General features: G+C 39.5%; 1 protein-coding gene across 2 annotated transcripts in view; it reads left to right on the forward strand.

Moving 5' to 3' along the window:
* The first annotated feature begins 1,278 nt into the window (after positions 1-1,278).
* The window catches only part of opcml (opioid binding protein/cell adhesion molecule-like), a 204,026-nt gene continuing 189,361 nt past the window's right edge, over positions 1,279-15,943 (forward strand). The window contains exons 1-2 of one of the 2 annotated variants that reach the window (XM_042431510.1): positions 1,279-1,363; positions 3,557-3,632. In XM_042431510.1, the coding sequence (XP_042287444.1) occupies positions 1,312-1,363; positions 3,557-3,632 (128 nt within the window). In that variant the 5' untranslated portion in view covers positions 1,279-1,311. Of the gene's footprint in view, positions 1,364-2,699; positions 3,633-15,943 lie in introns of those variants that run through there. The other variant, XM_042431509.1, reaches the window with a different exon arrangement.

Raw genomic sequence — 15,943 nt, forward strand, 5'->3', positions numbered from 1 at the left:
ACACCACTGTGTGGAGCTGATTGCTGAAATATTGCATATACCTGCAATCCTTCCTCATGATTATATTGCTACCATTTTTCATCCTCACAGTGCATTGATAATGGTGGCCACCAAGGTGTTTAAGTGACATCACATGACTAAATGTTGCAGTCTTAATCAACTGAGACACCCCCGTCTGTGAGCAAGTGCTTGAGCACACCCCCTCACTGTACCCTTGACTCTAATTAAGACCACATATCTTAGATTTTGCTGAGGTCAGGGAGGAGTTTTAATTTAAAAACCATTAAGACGTGCGCATCGTCAGGACTTGTGTTGCATCCCAGGCAGATATAATTTTAATTAAGTCTTATCTTTGCCCAATTTCTCCGGCCCAAGACATCATCATAATTCCTCAATAACAACCATCCAGTAAACTGAACAACAGTTAAATGTGATGGACTGCTCATATGTTACATTAACCTGAATACCTCAGGCTTTTACTTAACTAATCATGTATGTTATCTGTACATTTCCTGGAATTTGAATCAGAGGAATTTATGGTGTTTACTTGCCTTAAAATGGTGGAGACAGAGTAAATGGGACATATACACAGGACAAAGTGGATAATATATTGTATGGTTAATGACACTTCCATTGTGCTAAAGTTTGTCTGCTCTACTGTTGCAACTACCAGAAAGTGGGCAATAAAATCTTTTAAAATCGTCACACCTGCTAAATGATATTATTGTCTTTGTGGCACCGTGTCATGCGGCGCACAAGAGAAAGGCTTTTATGCTTTTAGACGCGAATGATGAACACAACAGACTGTAGCCTGCAAATACGAGCCATCAGTGCTTTCACACTTGTACAAACATTTGATACAAGACAAGAACAATGCGGTGTGTCACTTGTATCTTTCCCCAGCGCTTGGCACCCAAAGCTGTCAGTGCAGTGTCATCTGTTGCCTCCCATCCAATATCTTAACAGCGTGCCAAATTGATGTTAAGGTAAAGAAATTATCTTGTTCAGTCTTCTCATGAGACTCGAACGCTGTCATAGTAATTCTGAGTGCTGCTGTTAGATGCACAGCAAAGTGCCACTCTCATCCCTAGTGGCCAGCATCCCATGCATGCATACAGATGGGGAAGGGGAGAAACAGCACATGCAGGAGCACATTAGTAAACAAAGTGAATGTGATTCAGTGAGGTTCAGACTTGCAGCAACTTTCACACTTTCTCCAAAAGTTACTTCTCCTCCTCAACCGAACCATCAAAAAGACACATGAGCTGAATTTTCAGAATAAATTACCCATCATCCACCTGTTAAGTCTAAATGACACCTTACAAAAGCAAGGCCCGAGGACTCCCAGCAGCCTTTAAAAGTGGTAAGGTATTTAATTTTTACTACAACTTCGAATGTGACTTTTTGATCAAAGGTTTCCAGCTTCTGCCTTTTTAACTCTACAAGATGGTTATGCAGCTTTTAATTAAAGACATCAATACAGATCTTTCCAGGCAGAGGTCAATGGGATAACATTTCATTAAAATTAACTATTTTACGTCAATTTGAGAGTTCTTGACTTGAAAAAAAACCCCATACAGTAGATTTTTGTTCCCTAAATGAATAAATTTTAACTTAGACTACAGCATGTCACACTTCTCTTCATGAATTTTTCACAAGAAACATATAGGTAATACAGGTGATAGACTCTTTATTGAACTCACTGGGCCATGACTGGCTGTTCATCACATACAGGGTGGCCATGTGATTTGCTCCTTTATGGGCACACTGATTAACCTACTAGGGGAGCCCTGGGCAAAAATCAGCTGCTAGCCCCCTTTTTAAACTAAAGCTGTGCACTGCAAAAAGTTTATCTATGACAGAATGTTATCTTGCCCCAGGTTTGTTGTATTGTAACTTGACCATACACAAATGAATTTATAAATATGCAACATGTAAGCACAAAACTGAAATAATGAAGGTCTTGAAAGTAGATTTTGACACAATGGTCCTCTTCAAGACAGAGCCTCAAGATTAGGTAAGCAGGACCACCTTAAGACCCTTAGTATGTCAATAGATATTGTGCTTTGTGCTGCATATTCTCAAACAAAATTTCAATTAAGTTATTACAAAGCAGTAAGCATGGACCTTTTGGTTAAGAACCATTTAGAACACATGAATAGATGCACATGAGGTCACAGACCTCCTCTGAAAAAAGGTCTTATTACATGAAGCCCAAAGCAAAACTATTTTTTGTTTGTAGGTCTGTGTCATTCTGTTGCTTGAGGATGACAGTGAATACACACTACAGTTAAATTCACTATAAAGGGTTCTTGACCTGTTTCATGTCATTGGTTGTCAAATCAATACACAATGGACTCCCATTTAAAGAGATTGTGTCCCAAGGACCTCTATCTTAAATTATTCAACAGTAAATCAACAAAAGCTCTGTTTCAAGTCTACACTTACCGAGATTAAACAGTGGCCAGTGTGAAACCTGTTATTAGAATAATTTTCCAGATTCATTCTCTGATTGGGATTGTGTCAAGTGAAATTTAACAATTCTTTATCCTGTGACCTCAAGGCCCCTGGGTGCTCCAGCTGGTCACCCCCATTGACAGCGGCTGCACTACAAGTGATCCCAATTAGTATGAGAGTGAATATGTACTGTTCACAAGTCTCACCATCTCCATGTGTACTGCGCAGACAACTGACACAATTAGAAACTAAATCAACATCTATGACCCTCTCATATGCACGGCTGCTCACTATGATTAAATCATATCAAATGTGTCACATGATGATTTATTATTTGTCATGTTGCTAAGGTCCCTGTACCCCAGTTTAGAGAGCCAGCTCACTCTAACCCCTATGGATAGCCTGTGAGAATAGTGCAGGCTGCAGACCATATGGTCCTCATGGTACAGGCAAGTGATGCTACCTGGCGAGAGAGAGAGAGAGAGAGAGAGAGGGAAGAGAGAGGGAGAGACTTCAGGAGCTGTAGCCTACTTAGCGGGGGGAAAAAAAGACACTGGAGCGAATTCAGCCTTTTGCTTTGAGTGTACCCAGCTTTACACAGTCTCACTCAGACGACAAAAAGAAAAGAGAACACCGAGGGAGAGAAAAAAAAAACATACTAGGAGACTTGGCTGATGCATCTCTGCCAGAGCATCCATTTCACGGCGATTACAGTTTGAAGCGGAGGAGGCGGTGCGCATTTCTCTGAGAAACACGGTGCTTTTCTCTCCTCCGAAGTCAGTTTCCTAGAGCGGCTGGCGGGCGGAAAGACACTTTTACCCCTGCGTTTGCCGATACGGATAGTAGGCTATTTCATAAGAAGCCTGTTTACTTGGAGCACAAATTAGGTCGAACGCAATTCCAGCAGGCTACACGGCATCTTGTTTGTGAAGTGGAATTTGCGGTCCGCAGCTTAAGACGCAAACGGAATACCCGACGGTTCAAGTTTTCCTGGAAGTTGCGCAGTGACATAAAAACATGGGAATTCGTGGCTATTTGGCGGTGCCTGGAAAATGCCTTGTCGTCCTCGGACTTAAATTGTTATTCCTTGTACCTGCAGGAGTTCCAGCCAGAAGCGGAGATTCTGTATTAAAGGACAACATCACCGTCAGACAGGGGGACAGCGCCGTCTTAAAGTAAGTCTGTCACCGTCTTTTATTATGAGATTACTAATATCTCCCCAGTGGGGATTGACTCCTGTTTTGCAGCGTGTGTTGCTGATAACAGCAAATCAAGTGCAATAGTCCAGGAGTTACTAAAGGTCATCACAATCTAGGCTACATAAAAATACATAAATCCTTGTTTTTATATGTGAATGATTACTACTCATACTGCATGCATATCATTTATAAGTTATGATATAACGTACATAACTCGGTGTTCATCCTCTCCTGCTCGTTGCCCTTGAATGTTATTGATCCGGGTGGTTAATGTCTTGTTGAGGATGCACAGAGCTGAGATACTCAAATTCAGCATCAGCACGGGTTGTGTACGTATTGATCTGAGTTTGTGAATTTTCAGGGCTGATTTGCTTTCATTACACTTGTTTCAGAAATTGAAAATTGTTTCAGAAGATTGTATTGCAGTTTTTATTAGTTGAAATTAAAAAAAAGAAAAAAATCTATGGTAATGCAAAAGAAGGAATTATTATGATTTTTAGCGGCCTTATCACACTTTGTCATTTTTCTTATTATCTCCAATTCTATCATAATATCCCTTCAAAGGGTCTTACTGTGTCGTTATCACATGTGATGGTGTTTTTCTTATCTTCTCTCTCCTCACTGTAATATTCTTGTTTATTTGAACCTATAAACTGGGTTGTGGGTTCTTTGTATATGAATAGACCAGGTGTGGTGCTAGAAATTCAGTATCCCCGTGAAAGGATGTGAGATAGACAGGACCCCACTCCACCCAACCACCCCCACACCAATACAGACACATACACATACACACACACACACACACACATACACTCACAGGCTTAGGCTTCCGTCACAAACACAATGTTTCCTTATCATCAGGGGTGTCATTATTCTCCGATTACACGATTTGATTTGACTTTAGATTTTAAGGTCACGATGCGATTCGATTTAAACATTTTTTTTCCAGCACTGACAGCTATGCCATTATTAGACTATGGAGTCTCGATTTGTAAAGATCAACAGATCATTGGTTTTATGCCCTGACAACTGTCATTTACATTCTCAAATTCTTCTTTATAAAGATAGGTTACATGGTATCAAGTGTGATATAACACATTAAGGCTATATGGTCAAATTTAAATCATTTATTTAAAATGTAACAACAATAACTTATTGCACCAGTCAGTTGGGAACAAACTGTTAAACACAAAAACAAAAAGAAGAGCCACTAGATGGCAGAAGGGTACTACAGTTTGAGTTTCTTCGCAGTGCAGGCTTAAGTGCAATACTTTAACTTAGGAAACTAAGTTTAAGTGTTGCACTTTTTAGACGGTCTCTACGCACTCGTCTCACAGCTGGCTGTACATAGAGAACACTGTTATTCGCCCTGCTCGGAGAACAGCTCATTTTGATGAAATTAGGTTGTAGCTCGTCGTCTACCTTACTACGGTAGGAAAGAGGCGTAATTTGTGTTTTAATAACGTTTTGCTTATGAGTTGTTGATCCGGGAAGTTCGAATATGTCAATATATTTCTAACTTTACTGAAGTATGTAGCAAAGCCTACAAACTGTAGTTTTTCTGTCAACGATGCGTTCGTTGTTTACACAACTGACGGGAAAGACAAAATGTTCCCACACTGGTGACTTCAGGGAAGCAGGAGGATTTTCCAGTTCTGTTGTTTCTCCATCATGTCCGACTCTGGCAGTCACCACGGTGTCTGGAAAAGTAATGCTGCAGGCTACCGGTAAGCTATGCTGCGTCGTCTTTGAAATGTTGTTGTTTTTCTTATTTGGACGTGTGCAAGGAGGCAGGAGTGGAGAGGAAAGAGAATTGCAGATCCTGCTTTTGATTCGAAGGTCGAAGTCAAACGCTCATTTCTATCAATTTTTGATTGAGAATTGAAATAAAAAAATGTTTTTAATTCTTTATTTGATCCCCATTAGCTTCCACAAAGTGGTCGCTAGTCTTCCTGAGGTCCACACAAAAACAAAAACAATAAAAACAAACAATAATTAAAATCACACTGTATCAATAAAACAAAAAAGGCAGCAGGCCAAAGATGAAGATCAGAAAATAAGTGAAATGACTCTACATTTGAAACAATAAACAATAGTAACCTACAATTAAAAAAAAAACAAAATAGTCACAAATACACAACAACAACAAGAAAATAAAAACAATCAAAGGTTCCAAAACAGCAAAAACTACAATAACATTTATATGGGATTCATCCATTTTTGTTTTAGTAACTTTTTAAAAGAAAATCTACTTTGGGCTGATGTTAATGGGGAGCAAGAAGCAGAAGAAGCTCTATAAAGAACATACATACATTTTGTTCATGGACTTGGCACCACCAGATAACCAGTGCTCACTTGATGTGTATTATACCCATGACAAAAACACTATATACTAGTTTTTCACAAAAGAAGTATGGTTCATTAATCCAAACAACATTTTGCATGAGTAACGGAAGACAAGATTTTAATTTAGCCTCCACAGTTAGCCATGATAATTGTCTATTCATCTCACACACATTAGCACAGAAAGAACAATGGAGGTTTTTTTTTTTAGATGTTTCTCAGCAGCACTTGACCAAATAACTGGAAAGTACTCCAGGTGTGACAGAACAAATGACTGAACAAAATCAATCATAACAGAAGATGGAACATATGTCAGTCTGATCAGACCAAGACAATAAATTATCTAATCTAACACCCAGTAGTTTGGTGTTAGTGACCTGCTCAACTGATATCCCATCTATAAAGAGATTAAGTGCAGTGGTGTTAGCAAGAAAATTCCTACCACTAAATACAATACATTTAGTTTTGTCATGTTTAGCACTAATTTGTTCATTCTCACCCATTTGGTAATGCGATGCAACTCAGCATGTAGATTGTCTCTCAGCTCCGCTGAAGTTGGTGATGCACAGAGTTGAGTCATCAGCATACATAACTGCATTGGCATTTTAAACACATATCGTAAATCGTTTATGAAAATTGAAAATAAAAATGGACCCAATCAACTCCCTTGTGGAACACTGCAAGATATATTTTTGCAGTGAGAAAAACTGCCATTGAAAAATACTTGCTGTATTCTGCCAGAGAGTCAACATTTCATCCAAATGAGCATTTGAGCTTTGCAATAAGAATACTATATATACTATTAAGAATACACAGCCCCAACTCCTGTCATCCATAGATATTAACCATTGATCATTAATGTGTACTAATGCAGTGCTAGTAAATTGCGCTGGTCTATAAGCATACTGGGCTTTTGTAAGTAATCCATTTCTACTAAAATAATTCAACATTTGATTAAAAAGTATCTTTTCAGGTATCTTACTTAGCACAGGGTGTATAGTAATTGGTCTACAATTGGAGCCAGTAAAACTTGCTTTTCCATCTTTGGGTAAGGGTGTGATTTTAGACTCTTTCCATAGCTCTGGACAGGTCCCACTGAGTAGGCATCTATAAACAATATTACTTATTGGTTTGGAAAGCGGCCTAGCTGCAATCTTAAAACATTTCCCATTTACGTTATCTATACCAGAAGTTGTGTCATCTGAAAGAGAGAGCAACATCTCCTCAGACCACTTTAAATCAATAACAAATGAGTCCTGAAACCAGACTTGGATCGTTGGGTCAAAGTGCAGAGAAGATGAGGAGAACGCTATGCTGATTGCTGCACCGATAGAGTAACATCTTTTGGTGGAGGCAGTGTGATGGTGTGGGACGGCATCTCCCTCACTGGAAAAACAAGGCTTGTCATCATTGGAGGCAATCTCAAAGCAGAGAGGTATGAAGATGAGATTCTGCAACCAGTGGCAATCCCATATCTCCACAGTCTGGGACCGAACTCTATCCTCCAAGATGACAACGTTCGCCCCCACAGAGGGGGGTTTATCAGAGACTACCTCCAGAATTTGGGAGTGGAGAGGATGGAATGGCCTGCCAGCAGTGCTGACCTCAAACCCATTGAACATTTGTGGGATCAGCTTGGGCGTGCTGTTCGTGCCAGAGTGACCAACACAACCACGTTGGCTGACTTGTGACAAATGCTGATTGAAGAATGGGATGCCATCCCACAGCAGTGTGTGACCAGGCTGGTGACCAGCATGAGGAGGAGGTGCCAGGCTGTAGTGGCTGTATATGGTTCTCCCACACGCTACTGAGGCTCCTGTTTGTTAAATGAATAAATTGTTAAATTGCCAGTATGTCTTGTTTCTTCAAACTTCAATCATCCAATCCACCAACACCAAACAAGAGTCAATGGCAGAATAAGCTGTTTGGCATTGGCAGAGAAGATTTGTCAAATTTTTCATCGGCACAACCCACATACTCAGCTCTGCTGCTCATCCCACAAATGCATGTTCCTTACAAATGTGGCACCATTTAAAAGGGAAATGAACAGGCTTTCCAACGGTATAAGATTTATTGTTAAGAAGCATTGGTACAAACAAAGAAATAATCTACCAAACACAAATTTTCTTACTTTTTGTGCTATGTTTACTTAAGTGAGCTAATACCAATCCCTTCCTTGACAAACAAAATAACACAGACGTAGTTTTGTAATTTGGAAACATAAAACAAACAAAAACATCATAAAAAGTAAGAAATAAGACAAAATCCTTGAACCTTGAAGCACTTTAAGCCGACGACTGAGTCTGTCCGCCCCTGGGCGTGATAACAAACTTATCATACTTGAGGCTTATTTGACTGCAATTAAATCTGGAAAAGGTTTGAATAATGCAATATATGTTAACATAATAATTTTTTATTATATTTAAATTAAGAAAAAATAAGATGAAACTGTAGTTACACTGTAATGGGATGGGATTGCTGCACCAGCAAAGATAATCTGAATCAATAAAGGCAACAAATACAACTGAAAATTATGTATTCAAAATAGAAAATAGGCATCAGACAGTAAAAAGGAAATGAAAACAACATAAGCAGGAATGGAAAGAGAACTAGAAAATTTCACCTAAGTAAAAGTCACATCACTTGTGTAAAGATGTAGTTACAGTGGATGAAAGTAAAAAAGTAGGTCAGTTAGAATGAGTAAATGTAACTGCATTACATTTTTCAAAGGGTGGTGGAATGTAACATGATGATAATAATGTGATATGATAGAACTATTAAATTAAAGACCAACTTTAGGCTTCCAAATAAAGTGCATTACCATATGAACATATACACTGGTGGGCAGAGAAGCACCTTACTGGATATGCAGCCAGGCCCCCCTGCAGACACACCAGCAGCTTCTGATGCTGCTGATTTGATACCTTTCTATTGTTCCTTTCTCGGTTTATCAGGATTTCTTTATGTGACTTTTGTTCTCTACTAGTACACACACACACACACACTCACACACACACACACGTAAGTAATCAAAATACATGCACAATTGTGAGGTTACATAAAATGTGGATCCAGGATTTTCAACATATGCTAAACAGTTACACACATCTGCATAGTGTCACAGATGCTACTGACAGTTTTGATTGCTTTAGTGTGATATACAAACAATTTACTATGAGAGCGGATATGTGACTTTGGAGAGCTAATATGATGCTACACATTATATATTAAAGCCTGTGAATTCAGTACCTCAAGCTGTCAGTGCAGGGCAGTACAGTTCAGCCAGCTTCAAGCTGGCTGAGATGGGAGGTATTTGTACAGGAATTATTGTACAGTCTTATGGCTGTTGAAACAGATGAAGGTGATCATGTGCTGTAGCTGCATCTTCCTATAGAAAGGGTGGAAAGTGTTGTCCAAGATGGAGTTCTTCTCTCCTCTTTTCTGTGCAGTCATAGAGAACAGAGACAGTCTTTCTCACCTCTTTGTTAATCCTGTTTTCGTTCTCAGCCATAACAAATGTGTGCCGGTCTCCACTAATTAGTAGAACTCATTAAGTAGTCTGTTGGATACCATGACACCAGCCATTTTCCTCTCCTCACCCTGGATGGTGACAGGCTGAAATCCACTTCTCGCTCCTTTGTCACGCTGATGTTGAGCTGCAAATGGTTGCCCCTGTAGCACCCGACAAGACTCTTTGGCAGACTCATGTTCTCCCCTTCTTGCCCTAACCTATGCACCCCACAGAGGAGGAGTCATCAAATAACTCGTGGAGCTGCCGTGACCCTAAGTTGAATCTTAAAAGGAGAGGTTGTAGACAGTGAACTGGAAAGCTGACAATACAGTTACCCGGGGATGCCCTGTGTGTGCTCTGCAGTGTGTGCAATACACTGCCCTGGAGGAAGATGAACTGCTGCCTGTCAGTGAGCTAGTCAGTCCACAATCCAGGAAACCGTGGTATCCACCTGCATCGCTTTGAGCTTCTCCCCAAGCAGGAAAGGCTGGATGGTGTTGAAAGCACCAGAGAAATCAAATAACATCATTCTCATCCTGCTTCCCAGCTTCTGCGGGTGGGAATAACGCCTGTGGAGCTGGTATATGATAGCATTGTCCACGCATTTGACAGCTAACTGTACACACACAGAGTGCCTTGAGGCTGATGCTGTGAGGACCCACTGCCTTGCCTTTGAGGAGCCTCTCCTACTCCCTTCTCACCCAAGTGTCAGTGATGCAGAGGCTGGGAAGGGCAGAAGGCGAGTGAGGTTATAGAATATCAGAAAGAAAATACATATTATCCCTGTATTTTCCAAATAAATTATGTGCTAATTGCTGTGAGCAAATTAACAGAGGCCTATAAAGGGTTAAATGCCATAGGCTAGGGAAAAAACAACATTAGTGTGATCCTTGCAACGTGTTTTAAATGGAAGATTGCTGCATCTGAGTGATGTCCTGTTGCGGACAAAATTCCTCAGATGTTATTTTATTTCTACAGGACTGTATTATTAAGACAGTGAAGGGCAACACAAAGCAGTAACATTCTCACATAAAGAAAGCCACTGCCAACAGGAACTTAAGCAGCTGTGAGCGGCAGAATAATTAGCATCATTCAACACAGCTTTAATAGCAAAATTACTTTTTCTTTCAGAAATGGAGGTCACCAGAAAGAATAAAATGAATGGGTGACACTGAACTGGTTATTCTTAGGTGTGGTTATTTATTTTATACCCTGACTACCTATGATTCTTAGTGAGTAATTGATTCGAATTGGCTGGACTGTTGCCAGTATTTGCATCAATATGGCAGTTGTAATAAATATCTGATTTTAATTAGCCGAAGGATGGGAGGTCGGCTGGCATGCCCAACAGACATGCCTGGTGTTGAAGCAATAGTGGAAAGTGTATCAAAGTTTGTCTTTTTAGTACACGACAAGTAAGTACCAAGTTAAGTGGTACTGTTGCATAATACGAGTGTGATAATATGTCAGAATCGCAGCAATATTAGAACTGTGATTGTTATTACCAGTTCTGAAGCCAGAGGGCATTGCTTATGGTTGTGAATCAGCAGAATGCTTCATTAATGGGTGTAGATTTGGGTATGGACGATAGGGACATGTCCCTACCATGTTAAGGTGTTGCTGAATTGTCCGTACTAATATTTTTACAGATCGCAAACGATGGTGCCATTTTAACTCCGCATAGTGCTGGGCAGTATACTGATTCATCCAGTATACCAGTTTTTTAGCCAAGTAGCGGTGTTATTGAGATTCCGGAGATTCAGATTGTGATTCGGTCAATCAAGGCCTCGCATAAATTGACGGTTATCGGGGCAACCTCCATCAGCCTCCTACTGCTTCAGAAATAAACATGATTTCTACACAAATTGCTTCAAAATTTTGCATTTGAGTCTGAATGAAAGTAAACACAGGAACTAGCCGTCTGCAGTTGCATTATGGCTAACTGCATTGGGAACTACGTACATCCGAGGCAGTTTGCACGTTGTCTTGTTTACGTCTGAGGCTGTGGAAAGCTCAGCATCTGTTCATGCTAGAGTAATAACTCAGCAGATGAAATAAAATGATTCATGTCTGCAAGTTTCCAATTTGGAAGGATAAATTAACGAGATAGACACTGAGCAGTGTTCATGGACCACAGCTGGATGTTAGAGACTTGCATACTGTAATTCCTCACACAGTTACATGCTGTAATTGCATTTTTCTTACCAGGTGGAGTTGAACATTTGGTCCAGCCAGCCTTGCTCTTTTCTTCCAGTTGATTTTGTGGAGGTGAAACAGTCTCTGGGATGACAGTGTTGATAAATGCTGTATATCTATGTGTAGTAGTTACACAGCTGGGATTACTCTCACCCATGGCCACTAGAGCCCCCCCCAAAAAATTATATACTATGAAACCACCCGAATGTTAAAAAATACTGTGATACAAATTTTTAGTCATACTGCCCAACACTAACTCCACATAATGTTAATGGTGAGATCTATGTGGAGTTGCCGGTCAGTGAGCTAGTGTGTTTACTGCAAAAGGTGGCTTATAATGATAAACCGTGAAAGAGCGGGATATGGGGGATACCCGACCTGATGATCTGGCAACCCTCAATTTCAAGCTGTATTGCGCATTGTCGACTAGCTGCAGCCTGGAAGTAGCAGTGGAGTCGATGAACGGTGGAGAATCTGAAGCAGTTAGTTTTTATAGTTTAAACATTTCAAATATCATAGAATTGAAATGTCTTCATTGGACAATACTAGCATCAGTCAGTTGATATATTTAATTTCAGGCATGAGGAGTAGTTAACTAATATATGATCATTATTCAGAAATGTCATTTAATGAAACAACCTGTTGAAAATTCCCCCTAAAAGCAAATTAAGACACCAAGTACTTTTTGAGTACTGAGTTTAGCTAATAAGAATGTTCTGTAATCAATCCAAACATTAATAATCTTTGAAATTAGTTGGAGAAATATTTACTATTTAATGCCGTCTCCCTCCCCTTTCCTATGAGGGGATCAAGGGCAGAGTTATTATTGTATGTGTGTCATTAAGATCATGCATCATGCATCACTTTATGATGAAAAACCTGCACAGAGACATGCAGACAGGTGAGCTGCAGGCTCTCGGGTGAGCTCTGATGTCATAGTGAAAGATTTTTCAGTTGTGTGGTCCAAATCAACAAACTGAAAGGACAGAATCTCAGCTGAGGTTTGAGCAGATAGTTGGATTAAACAGATCAAACACATTACCTACAGTTTGCTGAACATTTATTTTCTCCTAACATTTATTGTGACAGTCTGTAATATATCTCAAATGAAATCAGACATCATATACTGCAGGTATACTAACATTTGTTTAAACATGTACAAATAAAAACATCAGATGTTTGTGAGTCAAACAAACACCTACTGTGGCTTTAAATAGTAATGCTGATAGAATGATGTGAAATTACTTAAAGATATTCAGCTGTAGCCTTAATTTCCTTCCAATTCAAGTTTTTTATTCTACTATTCTAAATTTGAAAGGTGCAGTGTGTAGGATTTAGTGGTATCCAGTGTAATGGGAAATTGCTGATCACTCAATAAACACAAAAAGAGAGCATTGTTAGGTTATGAAATAATGTAATCAAATAATACAATCAGAAGTATAATACATCGTAGTTCTGGAGACAAAGGTACATACCACCTAGCTATCTTTTCTTTGTCTGAAAAGTTGGCACTTAACCAGTCCCTTAAATACTACTTGTACAGAATTTAAGACATCTGTTTACTAACCTTACAGGTCAGCAACCAACCCTCAGATAGAAACACAAGTCAAAAGTTCAACTAACCTAGGAACAGTCTCTCTTCACGACCATATGTGACAGCACATAAGCATGCACCAAGTAACATCACAAAATAACATTACTACTATATTAAATTAAGGGCAAACCACACTATCCTCTAAAAGCTTATCAGATTTACACATAAACATCTACATAACTATAGTTTATCTTATCACTGGCTCAGGTAAAAGTATAACAGAATAAACCTAACTGTTAAACACACAACTGCCTCATCTTACACAGCAAAGAACTAAGTTTAGAATAGACATAGCACAGAGGAATTTAGAACATGTGTGAAACACAAACTAACACTAAACTGAATTTAAACACTATCTGAAACATGTATGATATCTTCAAGAAATACATCCAATGATAACCTAATATTCAGTTTTCTTTCACACCAGCAGTGAGGTTGCAGATTGCAACCAACTGAATACCCCTCCCCCTTCCAAGCATGTAGGAGAACATACGGTAGCTGTGAAACTTCCGAAAAATGTGAAAGGCCCTCTCTAGCGACAGTGTTGGGTTTGTCCATTCTGGGCTACTGTAGAAACACTTTAACAACAAATTTTACTGGGACCACTACAGAAAATTGCTGATGAACATTTGATATCCAGGACTTCACATTATAGACACTACCACTGACTATCCCTGTAACAAACTGGCCTTAGTTTCACACATTGACCATAAACGGTCCAGCCATACACTAGGTTTTGACCTAGTCTTGTTTCAGATTTTTCTGCCCCCATTATCTACCATTCTTTTCCACACTGCAGTCTTTGTCAGTGTTACTCTTTGGTTGACCTGTAGAGGGCTACAGACAAACACCTCTGTGACACATGGTGTCACCAACCATTTATTTTCACCTGCAGGTGATGAGCGTCACTGGGAGGGCATGACACACAGGGTGGTTCGCGCTGACCTTTGGCACAGTCCCTGTCTTAGCCTCATGAGCCAGAATGCACAGAGCCGAGTGGCAGCTGGTGGCATGCCCATCCCACATCACACCAGATTTGACACCCCTTTCTTCCAGGAGGGTGTGAGTTGAATTGCTTTCTGTGCCAACAGAACTCCTACTTGCTGTAGGAAATGGGGAGGAAGGTGTTTTCTCATCATGTAATCATCCAGGTCTGTGTTCACTCAGTTTGGCGAGCTGACATGTTTAAGGACAGGCTGATCCAGCAAATTCAAGGTCAGCGCCTTCTCTTAACCCTGTCAGTTTCACACTGAAGTGGAGATTGGACACATTCAGGGACACCTAATAAAGGTGGAAGTTAGGCCTGAATGGCATTCATTGCAGCCCTTTGAATCCAGTCCACCTTATTCACGTTTCACTACAAACAACCCCATTGCTCAAATTTGAGGGAAAGGGAAATCAAATAAAATGAATGAATGAATGAACCAAAATGAATGTCAAATTATAACAAGTTCTCTGGTCCTCTTTAGGCCTCAGTAGATGAGATTTGACTGTTCTCCAACATGCAGTATGCTTCAGTTAACACTATACACTGTACCATCTCATTACAGTATGTTTACTGCAGTTATAGGCCAGTCAGAGGCCTAGTGATAATTACCAATCTTACCAATCATCTGAGTAGTGCATCATGGTACCTGCATCTTTTAATGAACAGTAGTATTGATAAAAACATTAATTGTATAAAGCATCATATTCTTAGAAAGGCAAGAACAGATTTGGACTGTCAAAAGCAAAAAATGCAAAGTCTTCATATACTCCATCAGTCAATAGTAGTCTTTTTGCTGATATATTTTCTCCACAAACATATCTGAATAATTGCCTTTGAAGAAGTCACAATATTGTGACTTTCACGTTACACTCCATACGATTATTATTCCCTAACAAAATATTCTTCCTCAGAACTACCTCCAGTCCTACTCAAAGACATCAGAACTTTTCCCTTATGAACACGAGTCCACATTACTTAAACTGAAGACAAAATATGCAATATAATTGATTTCTCTCCTTGTTTTTATACTAGTAGTTTGACTTTTATTAATATAGTGGTTTTATTGGAACACTGTTTTAATCTCGAATATGCAATAGTCAAGCATATTTATATTAAAATACCAAATGAATATGTATCTATGTTTGAGGCCACAATGCTCATGTCACTTCGTTTCATGAATCTTAGGCTAGTGATAGTCATGTCTCACTCAGAGGGGATGAGAAGTACTTACCTCTAATGAGCAGGTGGGCATTATTCCCAGCTACCATTTTATTGTATCGTTAAACAGTACTTATTACACACTGTTCCTTGAAATATCAGGTGGAGAAATGCAGGGTTTTCTGATATAATTGCTGGTTTGGAGTAAAAAAGAAATGAAACAAAGGCTTACCCTACATTGTTGCCTTTTCAGAAAGCTATGTGAAAGCAAAACACTGTCCGTTACTCACAAGAGAATGTCATAAAATCTATGAGACTCTCACTAATTCCCAACAAGAGACCAATGACAAGTGTTTCATTTTGACACAAGTATGCCTTCACCACATACTGTACATCCCTTGCTGATGGTCTGGAAACTATCAGCTTTGGAGCAATATGACTACTTTAGGATTTACCCCACCCTTCAATTGCAGGAAAATAAATCATAACCAGATGTT

This window comes from Thunnus maccoyii, chromosome 13 (assembly GCF_910596095.1).
Source record: "Thunnus maccoyii chromosome 13, fThuMac1.1, whole genome shotgun sequence".
Classification (NCBI taxonomy): Eukaryota; Metazoa; Chordata; class Actinopteri; order Scombriformes; family Scombridae; genus Thunnus; species Thunnus maccoyii.